At 37.7% G+C, this 12,821-nt stretch overlaps 1 protein-coding gene across 2 annotated transcripts in view; it reads right to left on the bottom strand.

Moving 5' to 3' along the window:
* Positions 1–12,371, bottom strand: part of IL2RA (interleukin 2 receptor subunit alpha) — a 60,873-nt gene extending 48,502 nt beyond the window's left edge. The window contains exons 1-2 of one of the 2 annotated variants that reach the window (XM_069094263.1): positions 12,303–12,371; positions 12,011–12,201 (exon numbers count right to left, since the gene is read on the bottom strand). In XM_069094263.1, coding sequence (XP_068950364.1) covers positions 12,011–12,077 — 67 coding nt within the window. In that variant the 5' untranslated portion in view covers positions 12,078–12,201; positions 12,303–12,371. The other variant, XM_069094264.1, reaches the window with a different exon arrangement.
* Between the last annotated feature and the right edge of the window lie 450 nt (positions 12,372–12,821).

Genomic DNA, 12,821 nt, shown 5'->3' with positions numbered 1-12,821 from the left:
AGCCTCAGATACTTATCACCCCCACACACAAAAAAACAGCTGGCCGTGTAACCTTGAGCAAGTTACTTAACCTCAATTGCTTTAAACAAACAAACAAACAAACCAACAAATGACAACTATTATGGTGCAATCTGCTGAGAAAATATGTGATTAGAATGTAAAAGTCGTGAAAAGTACTATTTGCTATATGGGATGGCTCTCTGGCAGGAACAAGGGAAGAAAGGACTATTAGGGAAAAGAATGATAAAGTAAAAAACAAAAGACATCAATGCAAACTTATAAAAAAGAGTAAAAAGACATTATCACATGATGCCACCAAGAAAGGTGCTGTCAAAAAAGACATCTTTTTGTACATCTACTAAATCACCAGCTCCCTCATCTGATTCTTCATTATCTCACTGCAAAACCCTCAGCAATGAATTATGCATGGCCAAAGGCTATCTCCCCTTCCCAAGTTTCTACATGTTTCTCTGGGTCAGGAAATTTTGCTTTGATGGGGTGGAGCCAAGATGGCAGAGTAGAAGCAGGGCCTCCCCACTGCTCCTGCTTCCACCTTCCCCAATCCATGTAAAAAGGGGACTTTAAACAAACTTTGGAGCTGCAGAACCCACAAAATGACACAGAGAAGCTAACCTCCTGCTGAGGACAACCCAGCAGGCCAGCAGGAATTGGTCAGCACAGCGCTCTGGGAGCTGAGCCCACCCCCACACCAAGGCTTTAGCCCCAGGGAGGGCCTGACCAGCCACAGCCAGAGGGACTCCAGATCAGCAGCAGCAGTTGTAGTGGTTTCCAGATTTATCAACACACAGATGGGAAGGACAAAGTGAGAGGTCAGTGCAGTTGGGACTTTGGGACCAGTAAGTGGGAGTGCATGGCTTTTGCTCCTGGGGCAAGAAGCCACTGAGGGCTGCCACGCAGCCATTGCCAAGTGGCAGCTTCAACTCCTGGTCTGCAGAGTGTAGGGGGACCAAGCACCAGTCTGAGGGGTAATCGCTCTTGCTTTAACCTGCTTGGATCTGGATTGCAGTCTAGGGTGGAGGTCCTGGGGTGTATGTCCAGCTTACCAGAGTGTGTGGAGACCTCAGAGAGGGTACCAATATAATACTTCTGGCAACTGAGAAAACCCCAGTGTTTGGGATGAAAGCTCCCCTGTCTGGTGGCAGAGTCCTACTGTGGCAAAAAGCCCAGGGGTCAAGTGACTGAGGGGTGACATGACCAGGCAAAGGAAACAAAGCAGACAGAAGATTCCAACATTACACTCCTATTTTGAGGACAAAAAGGAGCAAAGCATGGAACAGGAGGAAGACAGTGAAGTCAGAACTCTTGTACCAAAAGCTTCAAAGGAAAATACTAGCTGGTTACAGGCCATAGAGGACTTTAAGAAGCAGATAAGAGAAGTGGAGTGAAAATTGGGAAGAGAAATGAGAACAATGCAAGAAAATTATGAAATGAGAGTCAACAGGCCGACTGAAGAAAATAACACTTTAAAAACAGACTGACTCAAATGGCAAAAGAGGCTCAAAAAGGCAATGAGGAGAAGAATGGCTTAAAAAGTCAAATTTGCCAGATGGAAAAAGAATCTCAAAAGCTCAATGAGGAGAATCATTCCTTCAGATTTAGAATGGAGCAAAGGGAAGCTAATGACTTTATGAGAAATCAAAATGCTGTTAAACAGATCCAAACAAATGAAAGAAGGCAATGTGAAATATCTTATGGGAGAAACCACTGACCTGGAAAATAGATCCAGGAGAGATAATTTAAAAATTATTGGACTACCTGAAAGCCATGATCAAAGTAAGAACCTAGAAATCATCCTCCAGGAAGTTCTCAAAGAAAACTGCCCTGATGTTTTAGAATTAGAGGGCAAAAGAGAGGTTGAAAGAATCCACTGATCACCTCCTGAAAAAGATCCCAAAAAGAAAACTCCTAGGAATATTATAGCCAGGTTCTGGAATTCCCAGATTAAGGAGAAAATATTACAAGCAGCCGGAAGAAACAATTTGAATATTGTGGAAACACAATCAGGATAACCCAGGATCTGGCAGCTTCTACACTCAGGGATCGAACAACCTGGAATATGATATTCCGGAGGGCAAAGGAACTGGGATTAAAACCAAGAGTCACCTACCCAGCAAAACTGAGTATCATGTTTCAGGGGAAAATATGGTCATTCAGTGGAATAGAGGATTTTCAAGCATTCTTGCTTAAAAAACCAGAGTTGAACAGAAAATCTGACATTCAGATACAAAAAGCAAGAAAAGCATGAGAAGGCTCCACGAGGGTGGAGATCGCATCATCTCTAAATGCAGTGTCTCTACCAGTCTCTGGCTCAGACTTCTGCACACACAGAGAATGCATCCTTGTTGGATTGATGAATAATTTCTCTATTGACTCCATAGTGTTGCTGTGAGGAAAATGAGTAGTAAAGAGTAAAGTTCTATACAAACAAACAAACAAACAAAAAAGATTGCTTTTACCGTGCTCTATAACAGGGACCTTTAGGCTAATTCAACCTCATTATATCCATATTTATGTTACCCTCTGTTAAGTTAATCACCTGCCAATATCTTTAGTGCCTCTGATATCCATACTTTCTCTTTTAGTTTGGGTTATATTTACTAAGATTCAATGAAAAAATCCTTCTATGTTCTGGAGCCCAGTCACTGAAATGTCATGTCGATGGTCCTTTAGATATGTGGTACAGAGTAAGTCCACTGAACTTTCCTGGGAATAAATCTGGTCCACATTCTAAACCATGAGGCATAAAGCAGAGGGGGAAAGGTATAAAGGATTTAAAGAAGACAGCGATATTTGTCCCCAAATCCCAAATCATGGTTATTTTAACTTTTACACAATTTAATAGACCTTGATTATTTAAGGGTTGTCAGATATCATACATGCAACAGTGAATGATCTTACTAAGAAAATAAACATTTTGGAAAGTAAATATATGTCTTAAAGCAAAAGAACCTAGAGACCTGGGTTCATAGACTAGGTCCATAGCCTTTTCTTTCCCCATTATTCCACATATCTTTTGTTGCTGTACTATCTCTTCATTAGATAGACAGACTTTTAACAAGAAGGTAAAAATGTTATTGGGGAAGGATTGAGTTTGGCTGGGATAGAGTGTTTCAAAGGGTGGAATTTGGGAATAAGTAAATGAGATTCATTTTTTTCTGGGAGATAAAGATGGATAGGTGGTTTGAGGTTGATTATGGAAAAGTTTGAATGTCAGGTAGAGTAGTTTGGATTTTGGGGACAAAAAATTATACACAATGAGGGGCTGCTAGGCTAGAGTCTGTCAAACACTGAAACTTAAGGACAAGCATTCTGGGTCACAAACCTCTATTAATACAGATCACTAACTCTGTTGTAATTTGAAGTCTTAGTTGCCTGGGAAACAAAAAAAGTATCTAGGTTACAGGATGGATAACAAGAGATCAGAAATTTGTCTAACGGGCCCTGAAAAAAATCTAGACTTCCAAGAATGCACATCATACTGTTTTCCTATGAGTAAACGGGAAGAAAGATAACCAAAAAAGGGAGAATAGTCATACTGTGTTGAGAAGGGTGACTTGTACTCACTTGAACAAGAGTGTTAGCCCCAAAGAAGTGCAAATGACAGAAGAGGGAAAGTGAAACTGATGGGTCTGGTTTGGGCAAAGGAGAACAGTGAAAGCCAAAAGTGAAAAGTAAAAATAAGTAAAGATCAAGAGGTAAATTCTAACACATATGTGGTCTCTCTGTTCTAGCCAGTGGCTGTTAGCAGTATACCTTTTTTTTTCTATTAAGAGAAAGAATAGATCTTTGACTCTGAAATAGGTTTTCTGAAGAGGGCATGTGGTGTCAAAACAGCTGGAAACAAATACCACAATCCTCATAAGGCATGGTTTAAAGGCACAGTTCTGTTTTTATTCAGACGTAGAAACAACATAAAAACATTACCTTCAGGCAAAAAAGATGTTTAGCCTGGTTTCTCTAAATATGCTAGTCTCAACTCCTTAGGATCTTAGTGAGTTTTAGGATGCCTAGGAAGGCTGGGTTCTAGGGGTACATTTGAGGAGTGTGTGTGGGATTACCTAATACCATTGATTTAATCGATAAACATTTATTAAATGCCTACTATGTGCCAGACGCTGTTCTAAGTGCCAGGGATACAAAAGGAGTAAAAAAGACAGTCTCTGCACTCAAGGAACTGGCAAACCACTGTACTCTCCCCCCTTTCTCCAAGATTATAATTTGAAAATAGGTTAGCTTTTACAAAGGGGTTATTTACTAAGGTGGTACATTAGTGAGTTCATCTAAAACATCCCCCAAAAGTCTGTGACATAATTTCCTACAATAATATACAGAATTCAGTATACAAAGGGGGCTCAAGTTTAGAGAGCACAGGTGACAAAGGGGTGACTCATAGACCTTGATTACTCAAAAATCACTTCTTTCACCGTATTGTTGGATGCTCAAAAATTTCCCTTAGAGCAGGCTGAAACTTTTACCCAGTCTGTCTTTGGCTTCTGGTGCAGACACTCCCACCAGATCTCTGATGTTCTGGCAGGGGTGGTGAGGTAGTAGGAGGGGTGAGGGTGGGTTTGGGGGGGGTAGGAGTGGGGGAGGGGAATAATCCTCTGAATCCTTTGGAATGGATAAGGTCCTACTCTAGCCAAAAGGTAAGATGAAACTCTTAAGGTTGAACATTTGCTTCCTGGAGCTCTCTGATTCCAGCTAACTTTTATATAGGACCCAGAAGTCCTGAAAAAATCTCTCAGCCACTTGGAACAGACTTCCTGTCTAGCGTCTTTTGCCTTCATTCAATGACTTTCAGAGACTTTTCATACTTGGTCTAAAGCCATTAGACTAAGTATGTATTAATTACTAAGTAAGTATTAATCTCATTGATTGAGATTAATTTTCATCTAGTTAAGGTATAAACTGGGGTAGGGTGAATCCCACCTCATGGATGAACTAACAAAATTCTCCTGTAAAGTAAGGCATCTAGGAGAGAGTTCAGTGCCATTCTCTAGGTTTCTCTATGTTTGGAAGAAGTCCAATAGTTTAAGTCCTGGAGCTCTAAACAAATGCTCATAACATAAGTTATTTATAACAACATAGAATAACATTAAATTAACAAAATCAACATGAACATAAACAGAATTTTTTTGCTTCTCTTGAAAAGCTACTTGACAACTGGACATTTATAATTAGCATGTTAATTGTTTGAATATGAATGGTGTTTATACAATGTTAATTGGTGTTTGAAAGAAGTTACAATTTGACCTTTCAAAGATTTTAAACATTTTCATCTAAATTAGTTTATCCTGTATATTTGTATGATATAAGAACATTTATAATCTTCAACAAAAAAAAATTCTGGTGCCACCTTGGCTAAATCAAATTCTCAGTAAGTGGCGTTTGAGTTAACACGCTTTTCTTTTGAGCAGGTTCCAAGTTTTATTCTCTATACTTGGAATACTTTTTCCTTGCCCATCTCTTCTGTTGAAATATTTATCACCTACCCTTCAAGACCTTTCTGAAATCCACTAGTCAAAAAAGATCTTTGCTTTTTGGGACCCAGATTCCCACTTTATACTTCTTTTGAACACTTACCACATTATATTTTGAATAGTATTTGTTAATGCATCTTTGCAATGTTGTAAAAGCCTTGAAGGCAGGGATTGGGTCATGTTTATCTTTAATTCTTCCTTAGCACCTACCACAGTGCTTTTCCCAGAGTAAATGTTTGTTGAACTGAAATTATAAAAGTGTTCTTTTGTATGTTGTAGTGAAAAGTACATGAGTTCTGGAGTAAGAGAACTTGAGGTCTGAAAGCTCACTTGTGTGACCTTGGACAAATCACTTTTCTTCTCGGGAGGCCTTCCTTTCCTAATCTGTAAAAATGAGGTGGTCAGGCAAATAGATTCCCAAAGGCTCCCAGTTCTCAAATTCTGTGACCTTATTATTAAAAGGGAAAAAGAGAACTATCTATACACATTCAGAACTACTTTATTTCAGTATGAACATGGATTAGTTATTGGGTGGTGGTGGTGGTGCTAAGGGCTGAAGGTGTGGGTCTGTGGGAGTCTCAAAGGAATTGCCACAAGCCTAAGAATACCCAAGGAGCAAAAGCTACTGTTTTGGCATTTAAGAGCTTCCTTCAGGATGAGACAGGTCTCAGTCTCCCTAGCATCACTGTTATCAGGCCATCTTTTCTTTCCTCCAGTAGTTTTCCCAAGATTTGTGATTCCATTTGCCCTTCATCTGCTGGCAGATTACAACCTCTCCCTGCCTTAGTAGATGGGCTTTAGGAATTGCTACAGCCCCCAAATAGACCACACTACAGACAACTAAGTTATAAGCCTCCTTTCAACCCGAATGACACATAATGGTAATGAAAAACCTCAACTTTTTTACTCATAAAGCTTAGAGATCTCATAAAACCCCCTCTACATGTAAAGAGAAGGATTTGTTGAATCACCAATAGGAGAAGCTGGTGTAAAGCTTCTGAGGTAGATATCTATTTTCATCTGTATCAGAAAATGGTGGGTGATTCCGTGGGCAGAAATGGCAATTCCTGAATGTAGTAGGTTTAGTTCATCTCTGAGAGGCTCAGAATTTCCTCTGTTTTGTGGGTTGTTTGGGGCAGACTTGATTAGCCTGTGGTGCTTTCTTTGAAACTGGGTTATATGTAAAGAAAGAACACAAAACCTTTCTTTGAGGTCAGAGAGAGAGAAAGGGAGCTAGAGGTGACCGAAGCAGGATATAGAGAACCAAAATTTGCAAGAGGGTATTTCCATCATTCAATTAGAATAATTAGCTGCCTTCAGATCACATGAATAGTGGTGCCTGTGAAAGGTAATATAGGCCAAGGAATTAGTCTTACTTTTCATAAACAAGAACAGTGATATAAGACTATTTTATTCATTTTTATTTTTTTCTTTATGAAAACACTTTTCTTTATTAACATTACATCTGTCTCTTGCTTCTCTCTACTTGTAAGCACCCAGTGACAGCTTGCTTCTATTATTAATTAATTGATATAACCCTTTTTTTAAACATTTTTTCTAAATTCTTTTCTAAACATTTGCTTTTGTAATATTAACTATGCCTCTCTTACCCAAAGGCTTCTCAAGACTTATTTGGAGGGGATGGGAGAGCTCGTCCTACTCTATCCTACTTTGCCAATCCTATTTTCACTGTTCTTTAGAGCAAAGTATCTTATAATTTAACATTCCTGTGTAATGACTTTAATATATTATATATGTATACATATGTATTGTCAATACTAGCTTCCTGTTGGATATCTCCAACTGGAAAAAGATATCTCAGATTGAACTTTTCCACAATCAAATTCATTATTTTTGCCCTATTTGCTGAAACCTTTCTCTCCTCCAAACTTCCCTACTACTGTCACGAATACTACCATACTCTCTATCATTCAGGTTCAAAATATTTTCCCTCTCTCTTGCTCCATATATATGAGTTTGAACATCTTGCCCATTCTCCCTTCACAATATCCCTTGTATTGTCTCCTTTTCACTCACACAGCTACTGTTCTAGTTTAATACTAATCACCTCTTGATTGGACTATTGCACCTTCCTAATTGGATTTCTGGCTTCTAGTGTCTCCACCTCTCCCATTTATCCTCTCCATGGATATCAAAATCCAATCAATAAACAAACATTTATAAAGTACCTGTGTTCCAAGAACTGTGCTAGATGTTGAAGATGAAAAAGCAAGTCCTATCTCCACAAAGATTATTACCCTTAATGATGCATGTGAATTCTGGGTTGGCAACAAAATCACGTCAAAAAAATGGGAGACTGAAGTTGGCTGTTGCCTCATATACCTGCACATGGAGAGTTCTTCTTCAGTAAGTTGATTGATAAATGGGCAATAGAAAATGGGAACCAAAGCAGTCTGGAATAATGTATAAATAATACACTTTATCCAGTTCTTGTTTTGGAGGAAGATACTGGGTGCAGAAATAGCCAAATAATTTGTGACATGGTCAGGTTCAGTTTACTTTTCTTTTTAAAGCAAGCCCAAGGTAATAAGCTGGAGAAATAAAAGTCAAGACACATTTAGAATTGGGTGCTATACATTTTCTTTAGGCTGTTGTAATTCAGAAGCTCAGGACAAAGAGAAAGAACATAGGAGTTTATTGCCTCAGTTTTCTTGTGTTTCTTTCTCTTCTTATTCATTACTTAGCAACCACTTTTGAGCAAATCTTGGGTAGGGAAGAAAAAGGAAGAAGTAAGGACCACATGTCCAAGAAGACAACCTTTAGAGGTCCTTCAGTCCAGTTTGTATCACATACAAATGGCTTTTGCGACAGCCTTAATCGTTATACATTCTTCCCTATAATGAAGTGACTGAGAACAAGTTATCTTAGGAGACATTCTCACTTAAAGATGAAGTCTTCCTCTCTTAGAGCAGTGTGTTTCTCACAATAGATACAGCCTGAAATAGAGATAGTAGGGGGCTATGGATACCATAGCAGTGTGAATATTCCCTCAGAAAAGAGCGGAAGAAATCATGAATTGTGTTTTTGCCATGACTTTTAAAGCAGTTCTAATCACAGAAGTACTAGGAGTCATACATGAGCATGATATAACATGTAAATAATGTGCTAAGGTATGAGCCTTTGATAGCTCAAGGATCTCTGAACTTAGATTTTGTCATGCTTATTCTCATATTAGAAAACTTCTTTATTCAGAAGCACATCTGACTTGAAAATATCTCATTTTAATTAGACTCGTTTGATTTATATTTAATTTCCATTGAGTTCCCAGGTTCCTAAGAAAGCTTTGGTTTGGTTTCAAGGCTGTTGGAGATGATCCCATGGTATAAGAAGAAGGAAAATGCTTTAAGTGGTATCAGGTCTGTGAGCAAATCCTACAGTAAAACATATGGAAGATATATATTTGATTTAGAAATCACAATGCTTCAGATAGTCATGAGGGAGAGAGGTGGGGAGCAAATATTTATTAGATCCCCTACTATGTGCTAGGCACTTTACAAATATGATCTCATTTGGTCCTCACAACAACCCTGTGAGGTAAATGCTATTATTATCCTCATTTTAAAGTTGGGGAAACTGAGGCTAACAGGTTAAGTGACTTGCCCAGGTTCACGTGGCTAGTAAGTCTCTGAGGCCAGATTTGAACTCAAGTATTACTGACTCCAGGCCCAGGGCTTTATCCACTATGACACCTAACTGCTTCTAGTTATGGAGTGTGAGTGGGCAAGCAAGGTTTGTTTGGAGTGAAGGTATAACTATAGGCTTGGGTTTTAGTCATAATTATAAATTACTAGGTGTTTCAATTTTCCTTTCTGTTTCCTTAATTTCCCAATATGTAAAGTGAAGGTACATAAAAGCAATACCTATTTAGAACCATGCCATGTTAAAGGATCATGTATTTGTTTTACTTCCAGTGTATTTCGTTGGAAATTTCATTGGCCAGGTGTACTTGTGAACCTTTTGTATGGGGATTGTCCCTTTAGAGTTTTATAAAGGGCTCAGTCTGTAGTTAAACTAAAGTCTGTGATTGACATTCAACAAATATATCTTTTAAGAGAGGAAAAAAAGCATGTGTTAAGTTGTATGTTAAAGTTAAACATTTTCTCCTTGATGATTCTTACTTTTTGGTAATGTATGTGTTAGAATTGACTAAGTTAGAAAAAAATCATCTAATTAAGCCATCTAATTAATATAGTTTCCTATAATTCATTTCCACTAAAGTTTTCTTATAATGCTTTTATATTTGGTCGTCCACTACTTTTATTTTTAAGTTGGTTTGAGTTAAAGTTTTTAAATGGCATTATATTTTGTATAAAGGGATCAAAATTGGACCCAGAGCCATGAAGATCTTAATTCAAGTCCTGTTTCAGAAATATTTTGACAAATGACCCTGAGCACTTAATTTCTTAGTGTTGCTAGGCACCACTATTAATACTATCCGAAGCAGAAGAGGTCTCGACCTGCATTGATAGAGTTTTTATACCTGGAAGTTCCTTATGTCAATGAAATAATTTAGCCAGTCCTTATCCCTATCCTTTATATTTACTTCTCAGTGGCATTATAAGAGATGAACAAGAAAGTCTCAGCTATGTTCTTTGAAGTCTGGAGGGAATGAAAGGCTTTTAATGAAAATGGTAAGTTACTTTATCTTTGTGACAAATATACAAATGGGAAATTCCAGTGTGGGCAGCAAATTTTATAAAAAGTAATAATTATCCAAAAATGTCATCTTCAAGGGTTTCCACTCTTTTTTTCTTAAGTCTAGAAATCAATATTTGGTCAGAGAATTCCTAGAATAAAAACAAATACTCAAGAGATTGATGACCTCTCAGTATTTCCACAATTCTGAGAAAGATGCCTCTAGCAATATGCTGTGGTGACAATGGTAGGAGAACATGTCTTTCAGCCACATCCCAGGAACCAGTAATTTAGAGACCATGAAACCACCCACACTGATTGATTCCTCACTTGACACAATTTTACACAGCAGCTTTGGGAAATTACAGACTGAAAAATGATGTTGTAAATCAGCGAAAAAAAATTGTCTGCTGATGGCTTGTTTTATCAGAGTTGTCAAATTGTCCACTGGACAATCAAACTGACACATATTTCAAGTCTTAGTTTTCTTTGAAAGAGATAGTTTGAGACAAGACATTCAGCTCATTAGAGTACTTTCTTCTCAATACACTGACCAAAGAGTCAAAATGCAACCTGTTGTAAATATAGCTTCTTTTCCACTTCACTAACACCTGGAATCATTTTAGGTCCTTCATTGAATGTTATCAATGGTCAGTAAAGATCTGAATTCATCTGAAATATGTCTCCTTGGAATAGTTTGTCATTTTGGGGAATGTTAGCATATACCCACAGACTCATATTACTTAATCTGATCTCTTACTTAGCAGTATAGGCAGGATATGGGTTCTATCCTCTATCATAGCTTCCAACCAAAAATTATTCCATTTCTAATTCATCACACATAATATCATGTGCACATAATTCTTAAAACTGTTTCAAAAGAGCAACTTGGCTAGAATATAGCTCAAGATAGATTATTTGGTGGATAGTCATACCTAACCATTTGGCTCCCTTTTTTCTCTTTCCCCAATATTTGTTCTCCTTCTTCCCCCTTACCGCCCCCCCCCCACTCACATAAAATATTGGCTTGTTTGGCTTAATAGTCTATCTTTTCTGCACCCAAATGGTTGCATTTGTTTTTCTTTTTTAAAAAAGGAATATTAATTATAATGTGTTTTTATAGGATCTTATATCTAGGCTTTTTTGATGGACAGAAGGTGTTATGAAGTACACCCTCAACTTGAAAGAATTGGGGGAGGAATAGAAAGGTCAATGAGAAAAAGAATGGTTCTTTATTTTCTTTTTTTATCCTTGTCAAAATCTTTGAGAAAACATATTTCAAATCATGTTAGCAAATATAAATTCCATTGACTCAGATGCATCATAGAGACAAAATCCTCCTGGCAGGAATTCTATAGACAAAATTGAGACATTTAAATCAGCCCTCTATTTTGACCATCAAAATCGCATTTCAGAAATATCAGACCAGAAATCAAGAAGAAGATCTACTACCTTTCCTGACTATTTCATAGCATAGACAGGAGCGCAAAAATAGACATCTAAATGTATTGATAAAGAAAAGAGAATGTCTTAAGATAATTGACCAGTATCTCTCTAATAATGAAGTATTATTATTATTACTATTGCCTTTCTTACAAAAAAATTTAAGAATTTGAACAGGAAAGCCCAAGAGTCCAATTCAGTTATTTATAGATAGGAACCAATGAGGAACAAAGTGGAATTTCAATGGAATCAGTAATAAAATCCTGGACTCTTAACTACCTTCACTGAACTTGTCATTCTTATAGTTAAAAGTAAGCTATACTTGCTGCTAAAAGAAGGAAGGGGTTCCACAATGGGATGGAATTATAAAACATTGTTTGAAGTTTAAAAAATATGCCATATTTCCTTACCTCTTGCATAATCTGCTGCCATGAGTGAAATGAATGTTGCCCACATCAGAAGAAAGTTCCATGCCATCTCCCTGGCCCCTGTGTTTGCCCACCTGGAGCCGATGAAAAATGAAAGTTCCTCTTTCTTAGCACATCTCTTAGGACCGCCTCACCTCCTCATTGCATCCAGTCTAGGAGAGTAGGTTAAATACCTGTTTTGGGGAAGACCAAATAGACCTCTGAGAATAAGACCCATCAACTAATAAGCCGTCTTGCTGAGGTCCATCCAATCCTTCTGACTAATGGGACTTACTCTCTTTAATTAATAGTGTATTCTGCCAGGAAATCATGCTTGGCGCTCTTTCTCACTAGGCCACAAGTGTGTAGGAAGTGGTTTGATGACACTATAGTTTGTGGTAATTTTTTAGACTTGGATTTTTTTTTTTTTCAATTTCAGCAATGGCAACGGTGCTGGGAGGGGCAGACCAGGGCTGACAAGAGGAATTTTATTTAGTTACACATTTGGGTCCTTCACACTGAAGAGGGAAGACATAGCCAATGGTTTATGTGATCTGGAGAAGAGCTAATATTTCTTGTCTGTCTGTTTTTGAATACCATTTGTTTCAACATCATATACATTTTCAAATATATCGCTTAAACTCTCTCTCACATAGCAAGCCACTCCTTGTTGAAAAGACTGGAGAAAAAGTTTAGCAAAACTAAACAACATATCGACCATACATGATAATATATGCTTGCATTTGTCATTTCTTAAATTGGGATTGAAAACCCTTTGATATGCCTTGTGGCTGATTAGATGGCTAGTAGATAC

Source organism: Petaurus breviceps, unplaced genomic scaffold (genome assembly GCF_028583685.1).
Source record: "Petaurus breviceps papuanus isolate PSGF00001 unplaced genomic scaffold, PetGlider_PUasm1.0 216, whole genome shotgun sequence".
In the NCBI taxonomy this organism is placed as follows: Eukaryota; Metazoa; Chordata; class Mammalia; order Diprotodontia; family Petauridae; genus Petaurus; species Petaurus breviceps.
Note: the sequence above shows the minus strand (reverse complement) of the source record. Positions and strands in the feature narration are given on the sequence as shown.